This window comes from Oncorhynchus masou, chromosome 9 (genome assembly GCF_036934945.1).
Source record: "Oncorhynchus masou masou isolate Uvic2021 chromosome 9, UVic_Omas_1.1, whole genome shotgun sequence".
Taxonomy (NCBI): Eukaryota; Metazoa; Chordata; class Actinopteri; order Salmoniformes; family Salmonidae; genus Oncorhynchus; species Oncorhynchus masou.
The window spans coordinates 58,904,746-58,924,421 of record NC_088220.1 but is presented as its reverse complement, the minus strand read 5'-3'; the positions used below and the strand labels follow the sequence as shown (position 1 = coordinate 58,924,421).

Here is a 19,676-nt window from a genome sequence, read left to right as displayed (position 1 = left end):
TTGGATACTACCTGATTCCAAATGTATTACTTCATAGTTATGATGTCTTCACAATTATTCTACAATGTAGCAAATGGGAAAAAATAAAGAAAAACCCTGGAAGGATTAGATGTGTCCAACCATTTGACTGGAACTGTATTTTTAGAAATAAGCAGAATCAAACTGGCCCAGAAATTAGGGCAAATGCCAGATGGGTCATTCCTTCAGTTTGCAAGAGTAGAGATAGATAGAGGACTTGAGTGGCCAAACGTCACTAGAGTAGTAACTGGGCTGGACTTCATATGGGTTAAGGAAGGATCACATCATTCCATAAAGGTCACCATGTGTGATCAGCCAATGAATTATACTTGTGAGAACATTCCATGCTGGTGTCAGTAAAATCTCCTATGGAACTATTTCCCTATTTGACTGCTAGGTTTCATGGGTATTATGTGGTACTCTATTGGGACAGACTGAGGTGTCTTCAGATTAAGTGTAGCTGAGCGGGGGATCGGGCTGATCTTCCTCATTGTCCCTGAAGCTCTTTCAAAAATGCATTGGAATCATTAGCAAGAAAAAATGCAACTGTTTGATCAAGAAAATGGATTGATCCCTTTTTATTTTACAGGAAATTATTTGAAACAGAACTTATTGTATCCTTATATCCTTTTATTCTGCCCACATACATGTCCATTGACATCCATTGACATGCTAGAAGAACATACGGTCAGTGACACAGCAGCATCACTGATTTGACTTTAAAACAGTAAAATACATTTAACGAAATGCAGACGAATTCACAGAAATAGAATGCAATACAATGGAGAAACAAGAGATTAGGTTGATGATCAAAACAAATGTATAAGCATTCAGTTCTAGCAGATGATCCTGTCAGACCTGGGATTCAAACCATCAACCCTGCCCTGCTGCTGTAATATCTAAAGTCATAACTGGTACCAGTTAAGGTTCAGATTTGCGATGAGGAACATCAAGAGTTCGGAAATAATTTTCTTCTAACAATTTTTGTAACACATGTCCTGATCTCCTTGGTCCTAATACCATATATGATAGGGTGTACCAGTGGTGGGAAAATAATGAACTGTACTGATATTAATACATTAACCTCTGTGCCTGTTGTAAACAACAGAAAAAAGGATGTCTTGCAGAGAAGTTGATGAATATGTTCTAGTGGGGAGTACACACATTAAAAGCCTTCGTTCGTGACTCCTTTGAGGCTTTCAAGCAAACAATGTCTTTACATATGAGAGCACAACTAACACCAAAGGTAAAACCACTAGACTTGATATGATACATATACCATACAGGTTGATCAGCGCACTTTCAACACGAGAGAGTTTAACAACTGCTTAGTCATCACAAAAAGTTGTTGTACTTGCACAAAGGGAGCCTTGAAGTGATACACATTTCAAAAGAGTTATGGGAATAAAGTATACCAAGGCCAACAACATACTCACTTTAGAAGGAGTCATAATGCTATGATATTGAAATGGCTTAAAAATGGAGACATACCTGTCATAAGCCATTACTGCTAGAATAACGTAAGCAAACGTTACGTATATATTGTAGAAATATTTTTGTACGGTGGGCCAAGAGACCAGGGCCAAGAGAACAGAAGAGGCAGAATGGGTTGGGGTGTAGTGTCGTCCCAAGGATCCCACTTAGCAGCTATTTGAGCACTGCTTGAAGATAGGGAGGGCCACTCCCCTTGATGCTCTATAGTTATGCAGTTAACTAGCTAACATGACTCAACAGATTCTCAGTTATAAAACATTATAAACTTGATGCAGTTTTTACAATAATTTTTGGGCTACAGCAAAATTATTCCAAAATGACACGTATCTGTACAGTCAATTATAGCAACTACAAGTAACCAAACACATAATTAAATGTTACAATAAAACATAACCTGGTTGTAATTTTTTGTAACGGCCTAGTAACCTTTTACAAGCCTGCCTGATATTAACCATCCTCATGCCATACATAATGGGATTGAAAAGTGGTGGACATATTGGAAAATAAACTAATAAAATAGTGCGAAGTATAGGTGGAAGATGTGCAGTTTCATATCTGCCTTGTATAATCGAAAATAAACAGCCAGAGAGGAAGTTCAGCAAAGAGGCTATATGTGGTGTACAGGTGTTAAATGCTTTCTGTTTCATCTCTTTAGAAGACTATAAACATATCTGTAGAATTCTTACATATGAGTATATGGTAGGAATTATAGTACAAGAAAAAGAGAGTGCAGTGACAACAAGACCCCATATATTATTCAGCATAGTATTTGAACAGGCAAGCTTGACTACTGAGTAGTTGTCACAATACACTCTGTCTAGAATGTTACCACAAAATTGCAGTCGCAAACTCAGGGAGATAACGATGGCATTGATGAAAAAAGAATACACCCAGGGCAGTAGAATTAAGCTCAAATGGTTTTAGGAGTCATAATATTGTTAAACTGTAGAGAATGACAAATACAAATGTACCTGTCATATGACATAACTGATAAATTACTAAATTCTGTTATAGCATATGTGTACAACACATAAATCTGGAGATAACAATAAAGAAGGGAAATATCATGTGTGTCAGACAGCAAGTAAAACATGAGAGCAGGAAACAAACCAGTGCTCCCATACAACTGATTAACAAACAAAGCACATAGAAACACATACATGGGTTCATGAAGGCTTCTTTCAATGCAGATAACTCCAATAAGTAAAGTATTGGCAAGAATGATGACAAAATATATTACAGTCACTACAGCAAAATAAATATTTCAATTGTCTCATATCACCGTATGCAGCAAGCCTGAAGACCTCGTAGTGAGTAGAGTTTTCCATGGTCCTGGGAGTTGGTAAAGATGTGCTGTCAATGTTTGAAGAAGAGGAGCAAATCCTCTATAGTACTGTAACTTCAATATAAGTTAAAACAATGAAATCACAAAGACCAGAGTACCTAAATTGATAACCTTGACTTGTTCATGTAGATGGCTTTTCATTCTCCGGATAACATAATTCATAGCCTAAATCAAACAATATTATACGTTTTATTCTGCACTTATTATTTATTGCATTAAAATGCTAAATATATTGATACAATTAATGTAACGTTTAGACTGACCATTTCTAATCCATGAACTCCTGAAACTCAGCTCCTCACTTGATTCTTATATTTGTGGGATGAAAAAAAAAGTGCCTGACATGTTGTGATATGCAAATAGTCCCCAATACCTGGGGCAAATTTGATATTCTCTGTCAAGGAAACATATAGAAAAAAACAGATACCATTTTGTAACACAGGCCCTCCATGGGGCCGGTAGCCTAGTGATTAAGAGCTTTGGGCCAGTAACGGAAAGGTTGCTGGTTTAAATCCCCAAGCCAATTAGGTGAAAAATCTGTTGATGTGCCCTTCAGCAAGGCCCATAACCTTAATTGCTCACTCTGGATAGGAGCTTCTGCTAAATTACTTAAATGTTAATGTTCAAAACCGTTCTTAAATTATCCAAAAATACAGTAATTCATGGCTAGCTAGTTGGCGTTGCACACTAGCTTTCAATCGGAGACGTCACCCTCTCTAAGACAAAGAAGTGGTTGTTCCCCTTGCTCCGCAAGGGCTATGTCTTTGGTGGTAACAATGCTTCATGGGTGACGATTGTTGATGTGTTCAGAGGGTTCAACACTGTTGCACATGGTCAGAGAGACATTCTTAAATAAAGAGAGAAGTTTGGTAGGATAATGCAGCACATCAGAAGAAGACACATCTTTAAACTTATTTTATTGAACTGGCTGTGTTAGTAGCCTCTGATCCTGTTAAAACAATATATGTGTTGAGACCCTCAAGCCTGGCAGTCTACACTAATCAGGGAAAACAGAGAATCACTCCGGACCATGATTTCTAGTTATGGTCTTAAACCTAGGCCCGGAGCTTTCCTGCTCAGGTAAAGGTGTGTCATTCTGGGCTTCCCTAGGCCTGCAGTACACTTTCAGGGCTTATCGTCCCAGAGGAGATGACAGAAGTTGTCCCAAATGGCACACTACAACTGTTTTTCATCATTTTTACAGGATGGTTGGAATACATTGTCCAATGTGTCTTATAAATACACAATGACTGTACTTGGATTATTTTGGTCACACATATCTCACAGTGACCCTGGACAAACAAGATTCCTTATTTCAAGAATGGTATCTGGCCATCTGTTAGATAGCTGGCACACAGACAGGTTGTTATAGCAGCAAAGGAGGGACCAACTCCCTATTAATGCCCATGGTTTAGGAATGAGATGTTCGAGCAGGTGACAACATGCCTTTGGTCATGTAGTGTATGTGTATGTACTGTATATACAGTGGTTCCTCCTTTAAAAGTTGTGAGCTTACATCGTGGGACTTAGAGGTACCAAGCGTCACGGCTTCATTGCTCAAGAACACCACAAGGGGGAGTTAGAGCACTCATTATGCATTTGGGTCCCAAGGTTTTTATATGACCAATCATATCGAGTAGTTCCAATGACAAATTTGATGCAAGCCACCCGTCCTTGGTGGCTTTCTTCAATGAAGATGGCTGACAGAACATTACAGGGGAAGCAGATGTAAGTAGTTATAATGTCATAACGAGTCAAGCTAAAAATGTACAATTGAGAGGAATATGTTAGTTAATGTAGAGACAAATGATTGTGCATATATTTGTCATAAATGCGATTTATGAAGTTAACTGACTAGCTAACATTAGCCAGCTGGTGTTATGACATGAGTACAGTATGACATTGTAATTATTGTTGTTTAATATTTTTTATTTTTTATATTTCTACTGAGAGAAGAGAAAAGCATCCTGAGAAAACTAGCAAACCAGGCTGTCGTCTTGGAAAACAGTGGATGTAAAGAATCTAGCTAGCTAAATAATTTACTGCAAATTGAATGTACAATTGTGTAAGTTTGCCTTGCCGTGCAATGCATCTGATGTAACATAGCTAACTATTCACTTGCTTATTGTGTAGTGGAGGATAAAAACACCTGTATACCTATGGATGTGTAGCTAGCTACAGTAAGTAGCCGATCTGTGTATGGACCCCAAAACGTTAGGTTCCGAACTAATATTCATACCAATCTATGAACCTTAGCTATCATAGTTATTGTATCAACTTCAAGTCTGAATGGCATGAATGAAGCCTATGGATTGAATAGTATATAATACCTTTGTGTCAAGGATGCAAGTCCTATATGAATGTACTGTAGTTATAACCACGCATGAGAGCCCCACATTGTAGCCTGTACATTGAATATATTCACTGATCACATACTCTTTCTTGGCATATAAAGGTGTGGTTCAGGTATGAATCTCTGAGACATTCTTTTTCTGTCATATCCAATACCAGGTGTATCAAACTCCATTCTTTGAATGATGCTGTGTCTGCATGTATGTATTACAAGCATACACTTCATTAGTGTTTACCACTCCTGCTCCTGGGACATCAATGATTACACATTGTAACTACGCAATAGACTAGAAACATGATTTAAGTAAAGGGTGGTTTGTAATTCATATAAACAGAAAGAAAAAAACGATGCATATCTAAATCAAATCAAATTTATTTATATAGCCCTTCGTACATCAGCTGATTTATCAAAGTGCTGTACAGAAACCCAGCCTAAAACCCCAAACAGCAAGCAATGCAGGTGTAGAAGCACGGCGGCTAGGAAAAACTCCCTAGAAAGGCCAAAACCTAGGAAGAAACCTAGAGAGGAACCAGGCTATGTGGGGTGGCCAGTCCTCTTCTGGCTGTGCCGGGTGGAGATTATAACAGAACATGGCCAAGATGTTCAAATGTTCATAAATGACCAGCATGGTCGAATAATAATAAGGCAGAACAGTTGAAACTGGAGCAGCAGCACGGTCAGGTGGACTGGGGACAGCAAGGAGTCATCATGTCAGGTAGTCCTGGGGAATGGTCAAGGGCTCAGGTCCTCCGAGAGAGAGAAAGAAAGAGAGAAGGAGAGAATTAGAGAACGCACACTTAGATTCACACAGGACACCGAATAGGACAGGAGAAGTACTCCAGATATAACAAACTGACCCTAGCCCCCCGACACATAAACTACTGCAGCATAAATACTGGAGGCTGAGATCTAACTCCCTTCATCTGCATTAATCTGAGGACACAGGATAATATTTCAATGACATACTTAATTTCAACCAGTGGAGAATGTGAAACACTTTATTGAAAGAAGTTCATTTCCAGGTGTTATAAACACACAATACATGCATTGTAATTATCATAATTGCAATATTATAAATACAAGTTCAATCTGTACTTCAATGCACATATGGTGTGCATTATAAAACGAGGAAGAAAGATGAGATGGGCAGAGAGGTGTAGAAGACAGAAAGGGAAAGAGGTAAGAACAGAGGCAGACAGCATATGATTAATGAATTACAGTGCTACCCTAGTATTCTCTCAGTTCACCACAATTACAGTGTCTCTAGCGGTGTCTCCTAACCAGCCTTTGGCCCCCAGGTAGCCCGAAGGTTATCTTAAGAGCGGGTGAGGTGACCATGACGGGACTGGCTTCCTCTCTCACAACAAAACATACCTGCAGACAAGACTTATGGATAGAGAGAGAGTATGATTAAGCCTTGTTTTTTTATTCTAACACAGTCAGTCATCATAATCATCAGGAGGTGAAATGCAAAACTGACCTTGGATCACTAACTCTGGGACTACTACATCTCTACCTGTATTTCAATGTAAAGCATCTCTTTAATAATACTTCCTGTTGACCTGGCCTCTCGCCTATGATCATGCTGTGCCCTCTGTGTCAGCCAGTTCAGATGTGGGAGGGGTTCACTGACACAGCTGATATAACCTAGAGGAATTAGGCAGAAGGGGGAGAGGGATGAAGTGAAGGAGAGAGACTGTTATTGTGTGTATTGTCTCACCTGGTGTCCACACTAAGTGTCGAAAGAGTACTTAATGATACTTGATGATGACTTGATCATTTTAATCAACTATGTAGTGCTAAGGCAAAATCAAAAATGTGCTCAGGTGTTTGGAGAATTCAGATATGCCACAGCTGGTGAGGTGTCAGGTTTGCCTCTGCACTTAAAGGGTGATTATTCCAACTCTCTGTGAAATGTTGCAGATCTGCCCGCAGACAAGGTAGGGACAAATATCCCACACAGAAGAGGTGGATAAAATTCGACAGGTCAAGGTATCCTTCTTCCTCCAAACTGTGCATGTGAGACAGGTTCCATGTACATCAAGACAGGCAGATAGGAGGAAAGAAAAATAACAGTTTAATTACCTCTGGTTATGGACACTTTTGCCAGCAATAAAGCTTCCGCGGCCTGTTCCTCGGACAGTGAACATCTGGCAATGTCTACATTTTCGACCACTTGATCAGCTCGCACTCTGGAAGTAAAGAAAATAGCTTATTTTTGGTGGATATGAAAGCAATAACTGAGATATTGCCCTTCAGTCTAAAGCAGCAGATGTCATTTTCAGGATACGTCAATACAGCACAGAAAGATTAACACCAGACTGGTATTGTGGTTGTTCATTAGTATACTTACCTGCTGTATCTTAAAAAAAGCATTAGAATTAAAAGTGAAATGTTTAACCTATTAACCTGCTTCATTAAAAAGATTAAGATTTGATGGAGACATTATACGTCTTATACCTCATCAATTTATGATTTGTTTCAATGTGGACTAGAAACAGGGGTGCAGGGGAACAGAGTAGGGGAACAGAGTATTTTTGCAGAGCAATGCAACAATGCTGGATCATTCTGGCAATGATACCTGCACCATCTACACATGGCCCATTGCTCTGCTGACATGTCAGAATAGCATTCCCTGACAGACATATTGTGTTCTTTCATCCTTCTGTAAACAAAGCTAACCATTACACTGTAATGAAATATGATTATACATCGACAATGAAACAAATACGACATGGCCTGCTTATGAGTTGCTAGTTTATATATGTACATATGTACACACACAAAAAAGTATTCAGACCCCTTGACTTTATCCACATTTTGTTACATTACAGCCTTATTCTAAAATTGTAAAAATAATTGTCCTCAATCCACAAACAATACCCCGTAATGACAAAGCAAAAATAGTTTTTTAGAAACTTTTGCAAATTTATTCAAAATAAAAAAAGGAAATATTACATTTACATAACTATTCAGACCCTTCACTCAGTACTTTGTTGAAGCACCTTTAGCAGCGATTACAGCCTCAAGTCTTCTTGGGTATGATGCTACAAGCTTGGCACAACTTTTTTTACGATTCTGGCCATCATATTTGCCACCAATGCTCCTTATAGGACGCATCACTGCACTCTTATCCTCTGTAAACTAGTCATCTCTGTATACTCTTCACAAGACCCACTGGTTGATGCTTATTTATAAAACCCTCCTAGGCAGCGCTCCCCCCTGTCTGAGATATCTACTGCAGCCCTCATCCTCCACATACAACACCCGTTCTGCCAGTCACATTCTGTTAAAGGTCTCCTAATCCCACACATCCCTGGGTCACTGCAGCTAGCGACTGGAAGAGCTGCAAACACCCTCAAATCTCTTCATTCAAAAATTCAATCATAGACACTCTTACTGACAGTTGTGGCTGCTCTGAGTGATGTATTGTTGTCTCTACCTCCTTGCCGTGTGTGCTGTTGTCTGTGCCAAATAATGTTTGTGACATGTTTTGTGCTGCTGCCATGTTGTGTTGCTACCATGCTGTGTTGTCAGGTGTGGCTGCCATGCTGTGTTGTTGTCTTAGGTTTCTCTTTATGTAGTGTTGTGTTGTCTCTCGTCGTGACATGTGTTTTGTCCTATATTTTTACTTAATAAATTTAAAAAAAATTAATCCCAGCCCCCATCCCCGCAGGAGGCCATTTGCCTTTTGGTAGACCGTCATTGTAAAAAATAATTTGTTCTTAAAACCTATTCGGGATAGGGGGCAGCATTTTCACGTTTGGATGAAAGCGTGCCCAGAGTAAACTGCCTGCTCTCAGTCCCAGTTGCTAATATATGCATATTATTAGTAGATTTTGATAGAAAACACTCTGAAGTTTCTAAAACTGTTTTAATGATGTCTGTGAGCATAACAGAACTCATATGGCAGGCGAAAACCTGAGAAAAATCCTACCAGGAAGTGGGAAATCTGTGGTTTGTGGTTTTTCAACGCCTGGCCTATTGAATAAACAGTGTCTATGGGGTCAAATTGCACTTCTTAAGGCTTCCACTAGATGTCAACAGTCTTTAGAACGTTGTTTGAGGCTTCTACTGTAAAGACGGGCTCATAAGGGCTCTGAGTCAGTGGTCTGGCAGAGTGCCACAAGCTCGTGACGCTCGTTCACGTGAGAGGTAACTCACGTTCCATTACATTTCTGAAGCCAAAGGAATTCTTCGGTTGGAACATTATTGAAGATTTATGTTAAAAACATCCTAAAGATTGATTCTATACATCGTTTGTGTCACGTCTTAACAAGGTGGGTGGAATCAGGTGCAGAGAGCAGATAGTGATATGACAGTTTATTCTCCGGCGAACAAAAACACGGTCAACCCAACACACACAGGGTGAACAATCCAACACAGGATTAAAGACAGACCGGAGAATAACAACACAAGATACACCGACTGAAATGAATACAAAAATAACAATCCCGCACAAAACAAGGGCGGGACAACCTACTACATATACAGACACTAATTAACTAAACAACACACAGGTGAAACCAATCAGACAAAACCAACCTCGGCGGAAGGGCCAACCTCGGCGGAAGTCGTGACAGTACCCCCCTGACAGTACCCCCCCCCGACGCGCGGCTCCCGCAGCGCGCCGCCACTGTCCTCGAGGACGCCCCGGGGGATGAGGTGCTGGGCGATCCGGGTGGAGGCGGTGGAAATATATCAGGAGAGAAGGGTCCAAAATGTCCCCCACCGGAACCCAGCATCTCTCCTCCGGACCGTACCCCTCCCAGTCCATGAGGTACTGTAGGCCCCCCACCCGGCATCTCGAATCCAGAATGCCCCGAACTGTGTATGCCGGGGACCCCTCGATGTCCAGAAGGGGCAGAGGGACCTCGGGCACCTCACCTTCTTGCAGGGGACCAGCCACCACCGGCCTGAGGAGAGACACATGAAACGAGGGGTTAATACGGTAATATCTAGGAAGTTGTAACCTGTAACACACCTCGTTTATTCTCCTCAGGACTTTGAATGGCCCCACACACTGCGGCCCCAGCTTCCGACAGGGCAGGCGGAGGGACAGGTTTCGGGTGGAGAGCCAGACCCTGTCCCCCGGTGCAACCACGGGGGCCTCACTGTGGTGCTGGTCAGCGCTCCTCTTCTGCCATTCTCCCACTAACCATAATGAGTCCTGAACGGCTTTCCAGGTGTCCTTGGAGCGCTGTACGACATTCCTCCACCGCAGGAGCCTCGGTCTGGCTCTGATGCCATGGAGCCAGGACCGGCTGGTAACCTAACACACACTCAAAAGGGGACAAGTTAGTTGAGGAATTGCGTAAGGAGTTCTGAGCTAGTTCGGCCCATGGAACATACCTTGCCCACTCACCAGGCCGGTCCCGGCAATAGGACCGCAGAAACCTGCCCACATCCTGGTTTACGCGCCCCACCTGCCCATTACTCTCGGGGTGAAAACCTGAGGTTAAGCTAACCGAGACCCCCAGTCTCTCCATAAACGCCCTCCACACTCTGGACGTGAATTGGGGACCCCGATCAGAGACGATGTCCTCAGGCACCCCATAGTGCCGGAAGACATGGGTAAACAAAGCCTCAGCAGTCTGCAGGGCCGTAGGGAGACTGGGCAATGGAATGAGACGACAGGATCCACAACAACCGATCCACAACGACCAGGATCGTAGTACTTGCCTGGGACGGGGGAAGGTCGGTAAGAAAGTCCACCGATAAGTGTGTTCACGGCCGTTGTGGAACGGGGAGGGGTTGTAATTTCCCTCTAGGCAGGTGCCGAGGAGCCTTGCTCTGAGCACACACTGAGCAGGAGGAGACATAAAATCTCACGTCTTTAGCCAGTGTGGGCCACCAGTATCTCCCTCTCGGACTCCGCACTGTCCTCTCGATACCAGGATGACCCGAGGAGGGAAGAGTATGAGCCCACCGAATCAGCTTGTCCCGGACCACCCTCGGCATGTACTGAGTCCCCACTGGACAGTTAGGAAGGGCCGGCTCTGACCGTGAGGCCCTCTCTATCTCAGTGTCCACCTCACATACCACCGGTGCCACGAGACATGACGGTGGAATGATGGGAGTTGGCTCAACTGACCGTTCCTCGGTATCATATAGGCGAAACAGTGCGTCGGCTTTGGTGTTTTGGGAGCCTGGCCAATATGTGAGGGTAAACCGGAACCTGGTAAAAAAAACATGGCCCATCTAGCCTGACGTGGATTTAGTCTCTTCGCTGCCCGGATGTACTCGAGATTACGATGGTCAGTCCAGATGAGAAAAGGGCGTTTAGCCCCCTCAAGCCAATGTCTCCACACCTTCAGAGCCTTAACTACAGCTAACAACTCCCGGTCCCCCACATCATAGTTTCGCTCCGCTGGGCTGAGCTTGCTCGAAAAGAAAGCACACGGGCGGAGCTTGGGTGGCACGCCCGAGCGTTGGGACAGCACGGCTCCAACCCCAGCCTCGGACGCATCCACCTCCACTATGAACGCTAAAGAGGGGTCCGGATGCGCCAACACGGGCGCATTGGTGAACAGCTCCTTCAGACGACTGAAAGCTCTGCCCGCCTCTGCTGACCAGCGCAAGAGCACCGTTCCTCCCTTCAGCAGTGAGGTGATGGGAGCAGCCACCTGACCAAAACCCCGGATAAACCTCCGGTAGTAATTGGCAAACCCTAAAAACCGCTGCACTTCTTTCACCGTGGTCGGAGTCGGCCAATTACGCACGGCTGTAACGCGATCATCCTCCATCACCACCCCGGAGGTGGAAATACGATACCCCAGAAAGGAAACGGACTGTTTGAAAAACTCACATTTCTCCGCCTTGCAATACAGGTCATGCTCCAGTAGTCACCCAAGTACCTTACGCACCAGAGACACATGTTCCGCGCGTGTGGCAGAATAGATCAAGATGTCATCGATGTACACCACCACTCCCTGCCCGAGCAGGTCTCGGAGAATCTCATCTACGAAGGATTGGAAGACGGCTGGAGCATTCTTCAACCCTTATGGCATGACGCGGTACTCATAATGACCAAAAGTAGTACTAAATGTGGTTTTCCACTCATCTCCTCCCCGGATACGTACCAGATTATACGCGCTCCTCAGGTCCAGTTTTGAGAAGAAGCGCACCCCGTGAAATGATTCCATCGCCGTAGCGATGAGAGGTAGTGGGTAACTAAACCCCACTATGATGGAATTTAGACCTCTATAATCATTGCACGGACGCAGACCCCCATCCTTCTTCACAAAAAAGAAGCTTGAGGAGACGGGTGATGCGGAGGGCTGAATGTACCCCTGTCCCAGCGATTCAGAAACATAACATTTCCATCGCAACTGTCTCCTCCTGGGACAATGGATACACGTGACTCCTAGGAAGTGCAGCGTTCTCCAGAAGGTTTATCGCGCAGTCCTCTCGACAATGAGGTGGTAATTGGGTCGCCTTCCTTTTACTGTAGGCGATAGCCAAATCGGCATATTCAGAGGGAATGCGCACGATGGAAACTTGGTCTGAACTCTCCACCGTGGTCGCACCAACGGCAACTCCTATACACCTACCTGAACACTCCTCTGACCACCCCTTAAGAGCCCCCTGTCGCCAGGAAATCACCGGGTTGTGTTAAGCTAACCAGGGAACCCCCAACACCACTGGAAACGCAGGTGAATCTATAAGGAACAGACTAATCTGCTCCTTATGATCACCCTGCGTTACCATGTCCAGCAGCACCGTAGCCTCCCTAATTACTCCTGACCCTAACGGTCGGCTATCTAAGGAATGCACAGGGAAAGGTCGATCTAATGACACCAGGGAAATCCCTAGCCTTAACGCAAGCCCACGATCCATAAAATTCCCAGCTGCGCCTGAATCGACTAGCGCCTTATGCTGTAGAGAGGGAGAGGGAAAAAACCCAGGGAAAGAAGTCAATACATACACATGACCGACAGGAAGCTCTGAATGAGTTTGGTGCTTACTCACCTGGGGTGATCGAGCAGTGCTCCGCCTGTCCTCCCGACTCCTAGACGAGTTCCTCCAGCACCAGTCGGACGTGTGCCCTCGTCGACCTTTCCCCGTGCAGGAGGACACTCCTCCTCCGGTCCCCCTCGAAGCCGTCCCTCCTAATTCCATAGGGATAGGGGCAGGGGGGCTGGGGATTGGAAACGACAGGACCGGATCCGAACGCCCGCGAGCAGCCAGCAGGTTGTCGAGACGGATAGCCAGATCGATAAGTTCATCCAGTGTGAATGTGGTGTCCCGATATTCCAGCTCCCTGTGGACGTCCTCCCTGAGACTACATCTAAAATGATCGATCAAGGCCCTGTCGTTCCATCCTGCTCCTGCGGCCAAAGTTCTGAACTCTAAAGCAAATTCCTGTACGCTCTTCGTCTCCTGACGCAGGTGGAACAGCCGTTCACCCGCCGCCCGACCCTCGGGTGGATGGTCAAAAACAGCTCGGAATCAGCGGGTGAACTCTGGGTAATTATCCTTCGCCGAGTCCGGACCATTCCACACTGCGTTGGCCCACTCGAGGGCTCGCCCAGTCAAGCAGGAGACGAGGGCGCACACGCTCTCCTCTCCAGAGGGAGCAGGACGCACGGTAGCCAGGTATAGTTCCAGTTGAAGGAGGAAACACTGGCACCCAGCTGTCGATCCGTCATACTCCCGTGGGAGTGTCAGCCGAAGAGCCCCGGAGCCAGATGTGGTCGCAGAAACAGGAGGTGCTGGAGAAGGAGGTGCTAGAGATGAGGTAGGGAGGCCACTCCTCTCCCATCGATCCATTCTCTCCATCATTTGGTCCATGGCAGAACCAATCCGGTGAAGCACGCTGGTATGATGGAGGACCCTCTCTTCCATCGATGGGAGAGGAGACGCGGCTGCTCCTGCTGATTCCATGGTGGGTGCGGGATTCTGTCACGTCTTAACAAGGTGGGTGGAATCAGGCGCAGAGAGCAGATAGTGATATGACAGTTTATTCTCCGGTGAACAAAAACACGGTCAACCCAACACACACAGGGTAAACAATTCAACACAGGATTAAAGACAGACCGGAGAATAATAACACAAGATACACCGACTGACATGAATACAAAATAACATGGATGTGGCTCTCTGCAAAATCACTGGATGTTTTGGAAGCAAAACATTACTGAACGTAACGCGCCAATGTAAACTGAGATTTTTGGATATAAATATGCACTTTATCGAACAAAACATATGTCACGTTCTGACCTTAGTTCCTTTATTATGTCTTTGTGTTAGTTTGGTCAGGGCGTGTGTTGGGGTGGGTAGTCTGTTCTTTTTTCTATGTTGTGTTTATGTGTTTGGCCTGGTATGGTTCTCAGAGGCAGGTGTCGTTCGTTGTCTCTGATTGAGAATCATACTTAGGTAGCCTGTTTTCCCCATTTTAGTTGTGGGTGATTGTTTTCTGTCTCTGTGCCTTCACCAGACTGAACTATTTCGTTTTTCATTTCTGTCTTTCACTTTGTTATTTTGTATTTTTGTGTTCAGTGTCTTTTCATTAAAAATGATGAACACTTACCACGCTGGTCCGATCTGTCATACTCCTCGTCAGAGGAAGACAAATTTCGTTACAACATACATGTATTGTGTAACATGATGTCCTATGAGTGTCATCTGATGAAGATCATCAAAGGTTAGTGATTAATTGTATCTATATTTCTTTTTGTGACTCCTTTCTTTGGCTGGAAAAATGGCTGTGTGTGTATTTGTGACTTGGCTCTGACCTAACATAATCGTATGTTGTGCTTTCACTGTAAAGCCTTTTAGAAATCGGACACGATGGGTAGATTAAAAATAAGTTTCTTTCATTTGGTGTATTGCACCTGTTAATGTGTGAAAGTTACATATTTTTGAATTTGGTGTGCTGCCTTTTCAGCGGAATGTTGGAGTACTGCTAGCGAAACCTTTAGTCATAAGAGTGCTTGTTGAGTGCTGCAGAGATGGTTGTCCTTCTGGAAGGTTCTCCCATCCCCACAGAGGAACTCTGGAGCTCTGCCATATTCACCTCCCTGACCAATGCCCTGGAAGAGTATCGGTGGTTCTAAACTTCTTCCATTTAAGAATGTTGGGAGGCCACTGTGTTCTTGAGGACCTGCAAAGCTGCAGAAATGTTTTGGTACCCTTCCACAGATCTGTGCCTCGACACAATGCTGTCTCAGAGCTCTACGGACAATTCCTTCGACCTCATGGCTTGGGACCTTATGTAGACAGGTGTATGCCTTTCCAAAACATGTCCAATCAATTGAATTTACCACAGGTGGACTCCAATCAAGTTGTTGGAATTTCTCAAGGATGATCAATTGAAACAGGATGCACCTGAGCTCAATTTGAGTCTCATAGCAAAATGTCTGAATAATTATGTAAATAAGTTATCTGTTTTTTATTTTATACATTTGCATACATTTCTGTTTATACTTGCGTACTATTGTTTGTACAGATGAATATGGTACCTTAATAAGGCGTTTGGAAATTGCTCCCAAGGATGAACCAGACTTGTGGAGGTCTACCATTTTTTGAATGATTTATTTTGATTTTCCCATGATGTCAAGCAAAGAGGCGCTGAGGTTGAAGGTAGGCCTTGAAATACATCCACAGGTACACATCCAATTGACTCATTATGTCAATTAGCCTATCGCAAGCTTCTAAAACCATGACATAATTATCGGGAATTTTCCAAGTTGTTTAAAGGCACAGTCAACTTAGTGTATGTAACCTTTTGACCCACAGGAATTTTGACCCACAGAACTTTTGACCCACAGAAACCCACAGGAATTGTGATACAGTGAAATAATCTGTCTGTAAACAATTGTTGGAAAGATTACTTGTGTCGTGCCCAAAGTAGATTTGTTTTTGGCATGTCCTAACCAACTTGCACAAACTATAGTTTGAGTTTGTTAACAATAAAGTTGTGGATTGGTTGAAAAGCTAGTTTTAATGACTCCATCCTAAGTGTATGTAAACTTCCTACTTCAACTGTATGCCGCTCAAGCCCTTTCTCCCCAATTAAGGTGCCACCAACCTCCTGTGGAGTGAACATATATTTAAGAATTAAGCAGAAACAGACTGGCCATGTAATTACGGCAAATGCCAGATGGGTCATTCCTTTAGTCAGCGCCCAGTCTAAAAAGTTTGCAAGCGTACAGATAGATATAGGACTCAAGTGGCCAAACGTCACTAGAGTAGTAACTGGGTGGGACTTCATATGGGTTAAGGAAGGATCACATAATTCCATACAGGTCACCAGGAGGGATTAGCCAATGCATTAAATTTATGAGCAAACATTCCATAACTGCAGGTGGCAATAAATGGCCAAACCTGGCTTCATACCTGTTAGAAAAACTTGTAGAAGAAGGAAATGGACTACTTCAAAATGGAGTATGGTGCTTCCAGTGATCTTAGACGCCATGCAGCCCCTGTTGGGCTGATCTTCCTCATTGTACATGAATCTCTTTCAAAGATGCATTTGAAGCATTTTAATTTACAATAAATAATGCAATGTTTTATTCAGTGTATCATGACTAAATTAATAAACAACTGTTTGATCAAGAAAATGGATTCATCCCTTTTATTTTACAGGAAATGATTTGTGTATTTCACTTGCTAATTCAAATTTCATCTAAATATCAAAAGGATCTGCTAGAACTGTCATTTCTAGAAGAATACTCTATTGCCCATTTGTTGAAACAGAATTTATTACATCCTTTTACTTTGTCCCCAACCCCACTGAAACACACATACATGTCCATTGACAAGCTAGAAGAACACACAGCAGCATCACTGATTTGACTTTACAACAGTAAAATACATTTAACGAAAGGCAGACGAATTCACAGAAATAGAATGCAATACAAAGGAGAAGAGACTGGGTTGATGATCAAAACAAATGTATAAGCATTCAGTTCTAGCAGATGATCCTGTCAGACCTGGGATTCAAACCATCAACCCTGCCCTGCTGCTGTAATATCTAAAGTCATAATTGGTACCAGTTTATGTTCAGATTTTCGATGAGGAAAATCAAGTGTTCGAAATGATTCTTCTTATAATTTTTGTAACACATGTCCTGATCTCCTTGGTCCTAATACCATATATGATAGGGTGTACCAGTGGTGGGAAAATAATGAACTGTACTGATATCAATACGTTAACCTCTGTGCCTGTTGTAAACAACAGAAAAAAGGATGTCTTGCAGAGAAGTTGATGAATATGTTCTAGTGGGGAGTACACACATTAAAAGGATGTCTTGCAGAGAAGTTGATGAATATGTTCTAGTGGGGAGTACACACATTAAAAGGATGTCTTGCAGAGAAGTTGATGAATATGTTCTAGTGGGGAGTACACACATTAAAAGGATGTCTTGCAGAGAAGTTGATGAATATGTTCTAGTGGGGAGTACACACATTAAAAGGATGTCTTGCAGAGAAGTTGATGAATATGTTCTAGTGGGGAGTACACACATTAAAAGGATGTCTTGCAGAGAAGTTGATGAATATGTTCTAGTGGGGAGTACACACATTAAAATACTTCTTTCATTACTCCTTTGAGGCTTTACCATTTTGTACATATGAGAGCACAACTAACACAAAACGAAAAACCACTCGACTTGATATGGTAGATATACAGTACCATACAGGCTGCTTAGCGCTCTTTCAAAACAGGAGAGTTTAACAACTGCTTAGTCATCACAAAAACCATAGATTGTTTCCTGCACAAGGGAGCCTTGAAGTGATAAACATTTGAAAAGAGTTATGGGAATTATAATAATAAAATATACCAATGTTCTGATATTGAAATAGCTTACAAATGGAGTTATACCTGTCATAAGCCATCACTACTAGAATAACATGAGAACATGTTACATATACATTACAGAAATGTAACGGTGGGCCAATGGAACAGAGGTGGCAGAGCTGGTTGGGGTGTAGGGTCTTCCCAACGATCCCTGTTAGCATCTGTTTAAGCACAACCTGAAGGTAGGGAGGGCAGCGCCCCTTGATGCTCTGTAGTTATGCAGTTAACTAGCTAATATGACACAACAGATTCTAAGTTCCAATACATTATAAACTTGATGCTTTACAAGAATCATTGGTCTACAGAGAAATTCTGGCAAAATTACACATATTTGCACAGTCAATGATAGCAACTATAAGTAAAAACACAATTCAAAATTACAAAAATCATCTGTTTATGTTTTAGGGTAAAGTACCTTTTTACAAGCCTGCCTGATTTTAACCATCCTAACACCATACATTAAAGGATTGAAAAGTGGTGGACATGTCAGAAAATAAACTAATAAAATAGTGCGAAGTATAGGTGGAAGATGTGCAGTATCATATCTGCCTTGTAGAACCACAAATAAACAGCCAAATAAGAAGTTCAGCAAAGAGGCTATATGTGGTGTACAGGTGTTAAATGCTTTCTGTTTCATCTCTTTAGAAGACTTTAAACATATCTGTAGAATTCTTACATATGAGTATATGGTAGGAAATAAAGTACAAGAAAAAGAGAGCGCAGTGACAACAAGACCCCATATGTTATTCAGTGTAATATTTGAACAGGCAAGCTTGACGACTGAGTAGTTGTCACAATACACTCTGTCTAGAATGTTACCACAAAATTGCAGTCGCAAACTCAGGGAGATAATGATGGCATTGATGAAAAAAGAATACACCCAGGGCAGTAGAATTAAGCCACAAATGGTTTTAGGTGTCATAATATTGTTATACTGTAGAGGATAACAAATAGAGATGTACCTGTCATAGGACATAACTGCTAAATTACAAAATTCTGTTATAGCATATGTGTACAACACATAAATCTGGAGATAACAATAACGAAGGGAAATATCATGTGTGTCAGACAGCAAGTAAAACATGAGAGCAGGAAACAAACCAGTGCTCCCATACAACTGATTAACAAACAAAGCACATAGAAACAGATACATGGGTTCATGAAGGCTTCTTTCAATGCAGATAACTCCAATAAGCAAAGCATTGACAAGAATGATGACAAAATATAATACAGTCACTACAGTAAAGTAGAAATACTTCAATTGTCCGATATCACCGTATGCAGCAAGCCTGAAGACCTCATAGTGAGTAGAGTTTTCCATGGTCCTGGGAGTTGGTAAAGATGTGCTGTCAATGTTTGAAGAAGAGGAGCAAATCCTCCTACTGTAGCTTAAATATATATTAAAATCATGAAATCATAAACATCAAACAACCTAAATGGATAATTCCTTGACTTGTTCATTCAGGGATACATTTGCTCACATCTATACTCACCAATACACACAGCTTTAGATTCTTCTGATAAAATAATTAATTGCCTAAAACAAACAATAATATACATATATCCAGCACTCATGTTACTTATCAAAATGAAATGGAAAATAATTAATTGATTACCTGTAAAGTATGCTAAATCCAACATTTTGACAAACCATTTCTAATCCAT

At 42.6% G+C, this 19,676-nt stretch overlaps 1 protein-coding gene and 1 pseudogene across 1 annotated transcript; both read right to left on the bottom strand.

Moving 5' to 3' along the window:
• Nucleotides 1-967: 967 nt before the first annotated feature.
• LOC135545036 (olfactory receptor 52E8-like) lies at nt 968-2,840 on the bottom strand (annotated as a pseudogene).
• Nucleotides 2,841-18,405: 15,565 nt separating this feature from the next.
• Nucleotides 18,406-19,332, bottom strand: LOC135545035 (olfactory receptor 11A1-like). Its single transcript, XM_064972693.1, has one exon. It carries the CDS (start codon nt 19,330-19,332, stop codon nt 18,406-18,408), a length of 927 nt encoding a protein of 308 aa, XP_064828765.1.
• Between the last annotated feature and the right edge of the window lie 344 nt (nt 19,333-19,676).

What these genes read in the sequence shown, in the direction of transcription:
- LOC135545035 (XM_064972693.1), bottom strand. Translation starts at nt 19,332, where the DNA reads ATGGAAAACTCTACTCACTATGAGGTCTTCAGGCTTGCTGCATACGGT.